General features: G+C 44.8%; 1 protein-coding gene across 1 annotated transcript; it reads left to right on the top strand.

Annotated features, from left to right (window-relative positions):
* Positions 1–463: 463 nt before the first annotated feature.
* On the top strand, positions 464–961 carry LOC149243750 (cullin-1-like). Its single transcript, XM_089371298.1, has one exon. It carries the CDS (start codon positions 464–466, stop codon positions 959–961), a length of 498 nt encoding a protein of 165 aa, XP_089227424.1.
* Positions 962–13,412: the final 12,451 nt, after the last annotated feature.

The following is a 13,412-nucleotide window of genomic DNA, read 5'->3' on the forward strand; positions in this document are numbered from 1 at the left end:
TGGAAGAGCACTCGCAACAGGTGATCCCATATTGAAATAATAATATTCTTATCATTTGAAGGCACAGAGCGGAAGTCTTTGATGGTGCGCAACCGTAACCGTAAGTCTAAGAAGAATGAAGAAGAGAACGTAACGCAGAAGAAGATAAAGTCGGAAAACTTCCTCAAGAATGAACAAGAGCAGGTCCCGCGGAAGGATAAAACTTCCTACGGAGAGTCGTGGAAGCAAAATAAAGCTTTATTATTAGCGGGCAAGAATGAACAGATAGTATTGAAGCTACGGGCGCGGGCGCGGGCGCAGAAGATAGAGTGGGAGAAAGGACCGGCTTTGATCTCCAGAGGTGTGGGAAACTTGAGAAAAAGAGTAGAAGGAGACTTTATGAAGGACGAATTATGTTTCTCTTCCGAGGAGTTTATGAAGGTATATATGACCATTTGCGAACTGTGTTTGCAAAAACACGTTCATGACCACCATCAGCGACTGTATGAAATGTACAGGAAGTCGTTTGAATTACATATCTTTGGTGGTTTTACCATCATTGAGTAAACAACAGGGTGGCGACGGTGAGTTCATTTGTAGGGAATTTGAGAAACTTTGCGAAAATTACAAGATCATGGTCCACTACATGTCACACATGTTCTCTCGTCTGGATCGCTGCTTCCTGGGTGTTGTGCTGCCCAGTCTCAGAGAAGTTGCGTTGCTCTTCTTCCGTGACCTTGTGTGTGATCACGTACGGATGGTTGTGACGAATGGTGTGTTGGGTTTGATAAAGCGAGAGCGCGAGGGAGAGAAGATTGACAAGGCTTTGGTGAAACAAGTTGAGAACATTTTCTTGGAAATTAGTAATGGTAATGGTATGGATTCGTACAAGAATCATTTTGAAAAGCCCATGTTTGAAGATACTGCAACTTACTATGCTCGAAAGGCCGCTTTATGGATTGTACAGGAATCCTTGCCCTAGTATATGCTAAAAGTTGAAGAGTGTCTGAAACATGAGAAGCAGAAAGTTGCCCCTTATTTGCACTCCAGCAGCGAGCACAACTTAATTGAGACAGTAGAAAATGAACTCCTCTCCTGCTATGAAGCTCAAATTTTGGAAAAGCAGTATTCCTGTTGCCCTGTGTTGCTTAGGGATGACAAGAAAGACGACCTCTCCAGGATGTATAGGTTGTTTGGTAAGAGGCCCTAGGCTCTGGAACCAGTGGCAGGTATTTTAAAAGAACATGTAACTACCGAAGCAATAGCATTGATTAAATGGGTAGAGGATGTTGGGAATGACAAGCATGAATTTGTGCCCAAGCTTATAGAAATCCATGGCAAATATATGGGTTATGTAGGGCATGAATTTCAAAATCACCAGGCTATTCTTGTGGCTTTTAGGGAAGCATTTTTCGTAATATTTGATAAAAGAGTGGGAGGAAGCACTTGTGCAGAGTTGTTGGCAGAATTTTGTGATAGTGTACTGAGGAAACCTAAACTGATGGACCATCATATTGAGAGCATTTCCCAAAAAATCGGAGAAGTGGAAGTGAGATGGACTATACTATTTCGGAGATTGTTCAGGCTTGCGAAAGCATTGTATTTCTTCTAGACTATTTTATTAATGCAATGTAGATAGGAAGGGGCTTTGAGAGGTTTCTTACGCCTAGATAAATGTTGGCTTATATGGGCCTGACCTGGGTTCGGAAGAGCTATTTAGGCAAACAAGTCCCATAGCTATCGGCCCTCTCGGCAATAGCCTGCGGAGTGCGGACTGAAGTCTCACCCAAGGTAGCAAGGGAGGGCACTGGAACCAAGTTCCCACACCCTTGGGATGTCTTGATGTGGTGTGGATGGTTCGTGCACCGTTTCGTGGCTTCGCACCACTCTGCTCCGCGTAGATCCAGACCCAAGAAAAGCCTTAACACTTATTAATGCGTTCTTTGTAGATTAGATCTTCATTTTATGGTATTTAAGTAAACATTTAAGAGAAATAACTGGTTCACGCACCCAGAAAAGGTGTAGATTCACACAAACTCATAACATAGGTATTTGCGCTTAGATCAAACAGTTATACCACCCACAAATTAGCTAGATCTGCAATAATTCAAATTTAATACAGAATTTCAGAATCAACTTATCTTTATTTAAACGCAGATCCACCCTGTGCACTTAGTTGCAGGGGTCCACGCACACAACTATAAACTCTACTAGGCCTCTATGCACACAGCTGCAGAGGCTCTATCTATCTACCACCCCTCTTGACTCGGACTTACAAACGCTTCAAGACATCGTTCCTCAACAATCCATTACATTCGAGAGTCCAAAAGTACATACCAAAGACCGACTTCTATCCATAAAGCCTCACTCTATTTATACATTTCCATGGTCCGCAGGCCATGGGCAAGCCAACTTACTCCCTATTATTTTACATTATTTTTGGGTGGACAACCCTGTGACTTGAGTCATTTACAATTCACGCTCCACGAATTTTGCGTAGTCTTACCATACCTTTCCAAAAATTGCAGGCTTTAAGCCCCAAAACTGTTACGCGGGCCCTCTGCTAGCCAACAGTCCCCCAGCATAATCATTGTGACTCATCCCGAGTCACTCGCCTGGTGTGACAATCTTCTCACGGAGGTCGGTCAGCAATTTTTGTGTTTCGCTGTTACTTGCAACAAACCCATCTTCCGTCTCTTGTACTCGTTCAATGCGTGTCTCTGATACATCGCCCTCTACCGTGGCTTCTTCTATAGGTGCATATTCCTCCTGCATGTGTGCCACCTTGCGCTCAATGGTGGTGGAAACCACAAGTGCCTCATTAATCCATGGCTGGAGGCACTCTTTAGTCACTGCTTCTTTCTGGCGGGCAGCATCAATTGGGATTTTCATAGCTTGGGCCTCCTTCATCTTGGCCAAGCACTGCACAACCATAACCATCTCTGTGGTCCCTCTGATATTAGCATAGGCTTGTGGGAGCTCTCTTGCCGCGGTTTCCAAGTCGCTGTAGGGTAGGAACTTCCTGGAGTGAAGTGAGCGTAATGAGCGACTGAGTCAACAAGTCAGTGCGTTCCTTCACAGAACGTGTGATTTCTTCTCGAACATAACTGATGAGGATTTTGCGCCACTCGGTGACCTCTGGCAGCGTCAAAGGATGTTCTTGCAGCTTCAGCTCTGCAATCTGCATACTGAGTTCCAACTTAATCTTCACGGCCTCCTCTTTTGCTACACGGAACCCACTAGCCAACTTGTGGATTTGTATGTCAATAGGTAAAACGGTCGCAATCTCTAGTTCATGTAGAAATTTCTCATTTCCCACCTCGGTTTTCAATTTCTCCTTATTTCTCCCATATAGTTAAATGCCCTTTCCCATAACCATACATTTAAGAAGTTGAAAAAAATAAATTTGCTGAAAACACAAATTCTGGAAATTTTACAGAATGCTTGAAATTGCAGAAATAAAAATCAGTAGTAATAAACAGCCATTAAAACACATTTAAACACTGAGATTTTTGGTCAATGTGACCCTGGAAAAACCCCCTACAAATCTTGGGGAAAACCAGTTTGAGAGCTCTTCTTTATTTCTGAAAATTGCCTTTTACAATGAGAAATGTTCAGCAAAATATCAGCAAGCAAATTTACAACTTATCTCTTTTCCCATGCTTCATAGCAAACTGGAAATTACAGCAAACAGGACAGCAATAAATGCTGTACGGTCTCCTCGATTTTCGTGCCCACATTCAGCATTAAATGTTGTTGTATGGACCTCGTTTTGCGTGCAGAAAAGCCAGCAAATTGCTCCTCGATTTTTGTGCAAACCTCTCCTCGAAAATCGTGCCAAAATCTGCCTTTCACTGTGTGTTGAATCAACTGTACAAATCTGCTCAACTGCTGCCTTGGAATGTGTGCCAAGCTGTTGTCTCCTTCTCCTCCCTGCTCAGAAATCTCTCTTGCTCTCTTGCTCTCCTTCTCCCAATCTGCTCATGAAAGAATTGAATCGAATGTGATCTTTTCCTCCTTTTCCTCCCTTAATATATCTCCAAATGACTTTTGGGTGACACAAGTGACTTTTGGGTGATCTCTAAATCCAATGGCTGAAATAGATTTAGATCAATGGCTAAGATTAAATGCTCATTTAAATCTCACTTTTTATTTTTTAATTCACCCCACTTTAATAAAGACCCACTTAGTCATTTATTTCCAAAGTCACTTTTCCTTTCTAATTTTTCATTGACTTTATAAAAGTCACTTTAAAATTAGACTTAGTAACTTTATCACTTAAAGTGTCTTTTAAATTAGATTTAACTTTATAAAATTATAAAGTCACTTTAGGAGAAAAATTAAATTCTTTTGGACACTTTTCCCTAGGCCAAAGATCAAAGCCTAAGGGAACCACCTGTCCTCCGGTACCAAATTTCAACACTCCCTCTTACTGAGGAAGGTGTTCCTCACCACACCCATCTTGTCTCTGAAGTAGACATGCTTGCCCGTGGTAAGGCTTTGGTAAGAATATCTGCAACCTGCTCATCAGTGGAAATATACTCAAGCTTCACAGCTCCCTTCTGAACATAGTCTCTGATGAAATGATATCTGATCCCGATATGCTTTGACATGTCATGAAATACTGGATTCTCTGTGAGTTTAATGCAACTCTGATTATCACAGTAAATCCCTGAAGGTCTCAACGGCTGACCAAATAAGCCAAACAACATCTTGCGAAGCCAGATAGCCTCACAACTAGCTAGACTGGCTGCCATATACTCTGCTTCCGCTGAACTCAGTGCTACTGACTGCTGCTTCCGGCTGAACCATGACACTACTGCTGAACCCAACCCAAAACAGCACCCTGAAGTGCTCTTCCTATCAGAAGCACAATCTGCCCAATCAGAATCAGTGTATCCTGCCAATCTCACTCCATCTCCCTGCCTGTAGTCCAGACCATAATCCACTGTCCCCTGCAAGTACCGCAAAATATGTTTTGCAGCCACCCAGTGAACCTTCCTAGGTTCACACATAAACTGACTCATTGTGTTGACTGCAAAACAGATATCTGGTCTAGTGTTGACCAAATACATCAAGGAACAAATCAGCTGCATGTACAATGTGGGATCCACCAACTCGGAATCCGAAGCATGAAGCTTCTTCCAGTTGGTGATCATTAGTGTCGACATGGGTCTACAATCCTCCATGTGGAATCTGCTAAGGATATCCACAATATACTTCCCCTTCCCCATGAAGAAATGCCCCTCCTCCTGCCACACCTCCAAACCCAAAAAGTAATGCATCAAGTCGATGTCCTTCATCTCAAACTCCGTCGCAAGATCTCTCTTGCAGTGCTCTATGAGTCTCTCTGCACCTGTAATGATCAAGTCATCCACATACAACACCAGAATGAGAGGCTCCTCACCAATCACAATAAAGTAAAGGTTCGGATCTGCCTCACTCTTTGTGAAACCCATCCCTTGCAAATATGTATCTATCCTGGAGTACCAATCTCTGGGAGCTTGCTTCAGGCCATAAAGGGCCTTCTTTAGTCTGCACACATGGGACTCCTTCCCATTCACCTCAAAGCCCTGTGGCTGCTCAATGTACACCTCCTTCTGTATGAAGCCATTGAGAAATGTGGTCTTCACATCCATCTGGTGGATCTTCCAACCCATCTCTGCTGCTATTGATATAATGGAGTGGATCGAAGTATATCGAGTCACGGGAGCGAAGGTCTCCTCATAATCAACTCCCTCTACCTGGGAGAACCCTATAGCCACAAACCTCGCTTTGAATTTCTCAATGCTGCCATCTGCAGCATGCTTTACCTTGTAAAGCCATCCGGAAGTAACCATGGATTTGCCCTCAGGCCTCGGCACCACCTCCCAAACATCATTCTTCATGATAGAAGAATACTCCTCCTGCATGACCTCTCTCCAGACTTGCTGGCTAGCTGCCTCCTCATAGCTAGAAGGCTCAGAGTCAAGGATGCTGGTAACCATCGCCATATAGCTACAAAACCTCTCAAATGGTCTACTCTCTCTGACCGGCCTCTTCGGCTCAGCAACAGATGTGGCATCTCTCAAGGTGTCCTGAAGCCACTTGGGCTTTCTCTTCCCTGAGCATGCTTCTCCCATAGGAGAATGAAACTCCTCCTCCTCATCACCATCAGTAGCCTGAACTCCTGACTGTCTGTCTGCTGTCCTCCTGCCTGCACCTGAACCTGTAGAAGCTGAGGCACCATGTGAACTGTCCATCAATGGATTCCCTAGTGAACTGCTCTGCATGCTGCCCGGAGCACCACCCCTCTGGCTCGGCGAGCCACTGCTCACTGACGGACCTAACATCCTCATAGATGTACCTCCAGATCCTCCTGATCCCTGCCCACTGGATCCCTGCGACTGACTCAACTGCTGCTGAGGGTCTGGCTGATCCAGATACTCTAACTCTCGTGACCTTTTAAAGGCCATGTCCTCCTCGAACTTCACATCCCGTCTGACAACAACTCTCCTCTGTGCAGGAATGTAAATCCGAAAGGCCTTTGAGGTCTCACTGTAGCCCACAAAGATACCCTTCTCTGCGGTGGGCTCTAGTTTGGTCCTCTTCTCCTTGGGTATATAGGAGTATGTAATGCATCCAAAGATATGAAGATGACCAATATCAGGCTTCTTCCCAGAGAAAGCCTCCTCTGGATTCATGTGCCCCAAGGCACGATGCAGACTCCTGTTCTGCAAGTAAACAGCTGTGTTGCAGGCCTCTGCCCACAAGAACAATGGCAACCCCTGATCATGTAAAATGGCTTTGGCAGCCCCTATGATGGATCTGTTCTTCCTCTCCGCAACCCCGTTCTGCTGGGGGTTGTAAGGAACAGTGAACTCCCTCCTAATGCCTGCCTCCACACAATAGTCAACAAACTCTCCAAGGGTGTACTCTCCTCCATTGTCCGACCTCAAGGACTTGATCTTTCGACCTGTCTGAGTCTCCACAAGAGCTCTGAACTCCTGAAACCGCTTGAAGACCTCACTCTTGGTCTTCAAAAAATAAATCCAGGTCCTCCTGGAGTGATCATCAATGAATAAAACATAGTACTCATATCCACTCAAGGAAACATGAGACATCCGACCGCTCACATCGGAATGAATCAAATCAAGTATCCCCGTCGCTCTGCTGTCACTGCTAGGAAAAGGGGATTTGGCAAATTTGCCCATCACACAACCTCTGCAAGTATCAAAGTGATCAGTACTGAAATCTGGCACACCTGTAGTGATCTCCCGCAATGTCCTCAAGGCTCCATGATACATATGTCCCATCCTGCGATGCCAAATCTCACACAGCTCAGAACTGCTAGCTCTGCTATCGGTACTACTGCTCAATGCCAAAAGGGGCTGGAATGCAAACTTGTACACCTTTGCATGGCGTACACCTATCACTCTAGCTGAATCAGCTGGAGTGCCCCTGGGATACATCAACACCTGTCCTCCCCTTAACGGTACCTCATATCCTCTGTCCTCCAAAGCTGAGACGGATATGAGGTTCTTCCTCATCCCTGGCACATAAAGAACCTCTGACACCTTCAAGGGAGGTTTGGACTCCCTCTGAAATGTCACTGTCCCCACCCCGACTGCTCTAACAACTCTGTCATCACCGAGTACTACCTCAATATCAGTGCCACTCTCTGAAAGCTCTGAGAAGTACTCACGGACTCCTATCATATGACGTGAAGCCCCACTGTCCACATACCAGATACCTGAAGATGCTCCGCTAATCGAGGGAAAAGCATGCTCCCTCGGAACCTGTGTGGCAGGTGATCCTGCACTAGAGGACTCACACGTAGTGAATGCAAACTCTCGGTCAAAATGACCAGCAAAGTCCTCAATCTCTGCTGAAGCTGCCACGTCCTGGTTCTTCCCCTTCTTCTTCTTCTTCTCCGGACACACAACTGCATAGTGTCCCATCTTTTGACAATTCCAACACTTCACCTTGGAATAGTCCTTCTGTGTGTTCCCCTGTTTACCTTTACCTTTGCCTTTGCCCCCACCACTGCTTGTGGAAGCCTGCTTCTTCCCTTTGCCTTTCTTGCCTCCTGTCACCAGTGCTACATCCTCATCCTGCTCAACTGGCTTGGCTGCCCCAAGCTGACCTTTCCTGATCTCTGTCTGAATGCAATCATCCCAAAACCTCTCCCATGTGGGAAGGGTCTCACGTGCACAAACCCCATCAGCGAAGTTCAACCATGAACAGGGGAGGCCATTCACTGCAATCTGCACCAACTCAGTGGGTGGAATGGCCTCTCCAATCACTGCCAACTCATCTCTCACATTAGTAATCTTTGTGAGATATCCAGCTGCACTATCATTACCCATCTTAATGTTCTTCAGCTTCTCCTTCAGGACCATCTTCCGGTTCTCATTGGTACTCTGGTAGAGATTGGACAATGCTATCCACATCTCATGGGCATTGCTCTTTTCTCTCACATGAGGAATGCAATGGTCTTTGATTCCGTCTAGAATCAGCCTCTTACCCTTGTTTTTCTTTTTATTATAAGTTGTCAACTGAGTAGCATCAGTAGGCACAACAACAGGGTTCTGTGTGGTATGCACCATGATATCCCAGACTTCTGCCTCCTCAAAGATACTCTGCATTCTCTCCTTCCAAACGCTGTAATTTATATGCCCATCCAGCCTATCCTCCACCCTCAATCCCAATGACATCCTGCTGTCCTAAAATTGAAAAATAACATTGCTGTAGTAAAGATAAAACAGCTGTTTATGAAAAAAATCAGCTTGCTGGAATTTTCTGAGTGAAAAATCAGCAACTGTAATTTTTCCTTTTGCTGTCCCAAACTGCCCTTCAGCACTCAAGCTCTGATACCATGTAGAAATTTCTCATTTCCCACCCCGGTTTTCAGTTTCTCCTTATTTCTCCCATATAGTTAAATGCCCTTTCCCATAACCATACATTTAACAAGCTGAAAAAAATAAATTTGCTGAAAACACAAATTCTGGAAATTTTACAGAATGCTGGAAATTGCAGAAATAAAAATCAGCAGTAATAAACAGCCATTAAAACACATTTAAACACTGAGATTTTTGGTCAATGTGACCCTGGAAAAACCCCCTACAACTCTTGGGGAAAACCAGTTTGAGAGCTCTTCTTTATTTTTGAAAATTGCCTTTTACAGTGAGAAATTTTCAGCAAAAAATCAGCAAGCAAATTTACAACTTATCTCTTTTCCCATGCTTCACAGCAAACTGGAAATTACAACAAACAGGACAACAATAAATGTTGTACGGTCTCCTCGATTTTCGTGCCCACTTTCAGCATTAAATGTTGTTGTATGGCCCTCGTTTTGCATGCAGAAAAACTAGCAAACTGCTCCTCGATTTTTGTGCAAACCTCTCCTCGAAAATCGTGCCAAAATCTGCCTGTCACTGTGTGCTGAATCAACTGTACAAATCTGCTCAACTACTGCCTTGGAATGTGTGCCAAGCTGCTGTCTCCTTCTCCTCCCTGCTCAGAAATCTCTCTTGCTCTCTTGCTCTCCTTCTCCCAATCTGCTCATGAAAGAATTGAATTGAATGTGATCTTTTCCTCCTTTTCCTCCCTTAATATAACTCCAAATGACTTTTGGGTGACCCAAGTGACTTTTGGGTGATCTCTAAATCCAATGGCTGAAATAGATTTAGATCAATGGCTGAGATTAAATGCTCATTTAAATCTCACTTTTTATTTTTTAATTCACCCCACTTTAATAAAGACCCACTTAGTCATTTATTTCCAAAGTCACTTTTCCTTTCTAATTTTTCATTGACTTTATAAAAGTCACTTTAAAATTAGACTTAGTAACTTTATCACTTAAAGTCACTTTTAAATTAGATTTAACTTTATAAAATTATAAAGTCACTTTAGGAGAAAAATTAAATTCTTTTGGACACTTTTCCCTAGGCCAAAGATCAAAGCCTAAGGGAACCACCTATCCTCCAGTACCAAATTTCAACAGTTCAGGGACACGCAAATAGGCTTCCCCTACCAATTGCTCCACTTGTTGACTCTGTGTGACGGCCTCATCCCATTGGAGGCTCAACTGTTCGATATTAATTCGTTGTTCACTGAGTACCTGTTCCACGCGCCTCTCCCTTGGCGTGGAGCTCCATCATGTCACCGTCTTCGAGTTGGTACAAGTGTTCACGTGGGAGGGCAGCTAAATTGAGTCCCAGCCCCGTAAGCCATCCTACCACAGCTTTGTCCTCATTTTTTGTTACCAATGGTCCTTCTGGAATCACGATAGTATGGGCCAGTTGGGCCTTCAGCAGCTACTCAATGGCTGACATACATGTAACCCCATGAGTAGCGCTGGCTCCTGTCTATGTTGCCCATGTCCCAAGTTCTTGCGGTTGTGCACAAAGTTCCCCCAACAAAAGTTGTTGCTCTGACATGGCATCGCCGATGGCATCTTGGGTGGCTCTGCGAATGGTGTCCCTGATGTCACCAAGGCCACCCTTCATCGAGGTGGTTAATTCTCCATCCCATTTAGGTGCCTTGGCCTTCCTCTTCGACTTTGTTCATTGTATGGGCAACGACGATTTTAAGGGCGCACCCATGGCGGTTGATGGTGTACCCTCAATCATCTTTTCCGTGGTTGACTCTATGGGCAACTTTCGACGAGTTTCGCCTGTCGCATCCATTCCAGAGGGTGCTTTGACCTTCGAAGTTTGTGCTACTTCTCGGGCTGCGCGAACTTCCGCAACGTGCTATTCATTCAACTTCTAGTATGCGGCGCGCTTTGCTGTAGCCTTTCGTGTCCTGATGGCGGCCTCATTGCGCCCCACCGCATCGGGTCCACACCATTCCGGTGGCCAAGTATCTAATATTGCATCGATAGCTTCGTCAATGGCAATGAAAGGAAGTGTAGTCCATGTTTGGTCAGGGTCCTTGCGCGCTCGAATGTAGACAAAGTGCATGTCTGCTTTAAACTCAGGTTTATGTTTCACACTGTCATAGATCTCGGTGGACAACCGAGGTAGATGGGTGACCTAGTGTCAAACATCGGTCTCCATTAGTATCCAAAAACTCTTGATGCCAATAACTCTTTCGGCATCCCTGGTCGCCCAAAGCGATGCAAATCTAGCAGCTTATGGCCAATCCTGGTCCAAGGAGGGAAGCTGATTGTCTTCAGGTGGGTCAGTGGTAACCAGCACAATGGAAAATAACAGCCATGCATAGTGGAAGGTCTTTCCCTCCTCTTGGACCTCTCTACAGTTGGTCAGGAATTCTTCACAAAGGAACTGCGCCCAATTGAATCGTTCCCCACCTATACATTCCTCGGCGAGTGCAATGATGACCATGGGAACCTCGGTGCCGCGGCATTTCCACATCTTTTTCCTGGCCAGCAACTGGGTAGCAACGCAGACTGCTCTATTTGAGATACTATTAATAACATACCCTCGCTGCCCTTTCTCCAGCTTATATTTCTTTAGTTTCCTCACCAGGGTTTACTTCTTCGACATATGCCGGGGATTCATTGTCCTTCTCGTCACTTTCAATGGTAACAGTTCTTCCCTTTTCTTTCATTGTGAGCTTGCTAAAGCGTGGATTTCACGGCGACCGCCTCACTAGTCCTAGTATCCAAGGGTCCTTTTTGGTCAGCGGTGTCTCAGGTGATTTAGGAAGTTCGGTTCCCTGCAGTGGGGGATGTTGTGGACTTTCTATGGTAGGGATTAGTGAACTGAGGAATGACTCTTGGTATTCCTTTGGTAGTGCCTGGAACCACGGGCTTTCCTTTAGTGCCTTGTCATTCACCTTGCTCCTTTCGGCTGGAACCTAGGGTGTCCTATTCTGCGAAAGATCAAAATTTGTGGTATGCCCCTTTGCTTGTGGGGAGAGGTTAGAGGCCAAAGAAATTCATGGTTGATGGGATCATTTGTAAACTTTTATAGGTCTGGTATGTCTAATGTAGCGAAGAAAGGTAATGGATTAGGTGCAACCGAATGAGGCAAAGGAAAAGTAGAATGACTAGAAGGACTAGGAAGTTCTCCCATCAACTGGTTTCTAGTGGGGCTCATGATTGTGATGGATAGTAGTTTCCATGAGGTAGTGGTCGGGTCGCATATAGTGATGGGCCAGAATGCATGCCCTAGGCCTGAGGAAGGCTAGCAACTAACAAGTTTCCCCCGAGATAGAGGTTAGCCCCAAAAGATGAAGATGGTTGAGTTGGGAGGCCCCAAGGAGATGTAGTGGGTCTAGGAAATGGAACACCACTGGACACATAAGTTGGGTTAGGTACCAGACCACCACCAATGGGGTAGCCACTAATAGGAAAAAAAATCCACCAAATATGGGCCCTACTGATCCACATATTGAATTGGTGTAGGAATTCCCCCAATAGGTGGATAGGCACCAGAAACATTGCCCCTACTCTACAGTGGTGGGGTAGCTTAACTAAGCAATGGATTCCAAACAAAAAAGTTGTTGAAGTTTGTCATACTAGGAACACCAGGAGCCAACACAAAAGAAGTATGTGCAGTGGAGGCAACACAATGCTGAGCACCACCCCAAGTGGTTGTATCTGAGGTTCCTAGATGAACCATAGGTTGTACAATAGGATAACCCACAACGGGTGTCGAACTTGAGATAGGTGGGTTGAATGGCGGTGGAGCAAAGGTTTACAGAAAGGGCCATGAAGCACTAGTAGTCATTGGGATTTTCAAAGGGGAAACCAACAAAGGCACTAAAGGTAAGGATGTTTCCCAAATCAAATAGGCCAGAGAAGATCTACAAGTGGAGGATTACAAGGAGGTACTAAAACTTCAGTAGAATGGTCCTAAGATAGAATAGACTCTGGGTCAGTATGGGTGTGATTCATAGTGTCAAATTGGAGACTGACTCCCTGATTCACTAGAAAATTCCTCCATAGAAAGTGGAGGAAGGCCTTATAGGTATCAAGACAGACAACGAGAACCTGGGGTGGCCATGGTGAATATATTTGACAAAAATTTATTGAGTGATGTATTATATAAGTCTCAGTAACAAAACAACGCGCACCTAAACAAACAAAAAGACACTAAAAGGGATCGACAAGCAACCAGGGAAAATAACTTTGTCTAACAGCCACAACTAGTTCGTAATGAAACCCAGTATCGAAGGTGCTAAAAGAGGGAGTCGCTCAAATGTACGGCTACGTCTACTCCTAATCTTCGCCTGAACCTCGGTAAGAAAGGGCCAATTACTCTCATGAAGATGAGTACCCTCCCAAGAAACTAAAGACAGAATAGGTTTTTCTATTTAGGTATGAGGGAAACCTATTCGAGTCACCTTGTGTTCATCCCTAAAAATTTTAGCCACTAAGGTTACTTCAAATCACAAATACCATTGGGGGGTGCTCGCGGTCGTAGATAGTACATTGTTTGGGCAGGATACCTAAGCCCCTGAATCATCTCTCATACCCCCGA

Source organism: Pinus tabuliformis, chromosome 8, assembly GCF_031772625.1.
Source record: "Pinus tabuliformis cultivar Carrire ecotype Pingquan chromosome 8, CPIR1, whole genome shotgun sequence".
NCBI classification, from domain to species: domain Eukaryota; kingdom Viridiplantae; phylum Streptophyta; class Pinopsida; order Pinales; family Pinaceae; genus Pinus; species Pinus tabuliformis.

Bases quoted from the DNA above. Each gene is read 5' to 3' on its own strand.
- LOC149243750 (XM_089371298.1), top strand. From the start codon at position 464: ATGACCACCATCAGCGACTGTATGAAATGTACAGGAAGTCGTTTGAAT.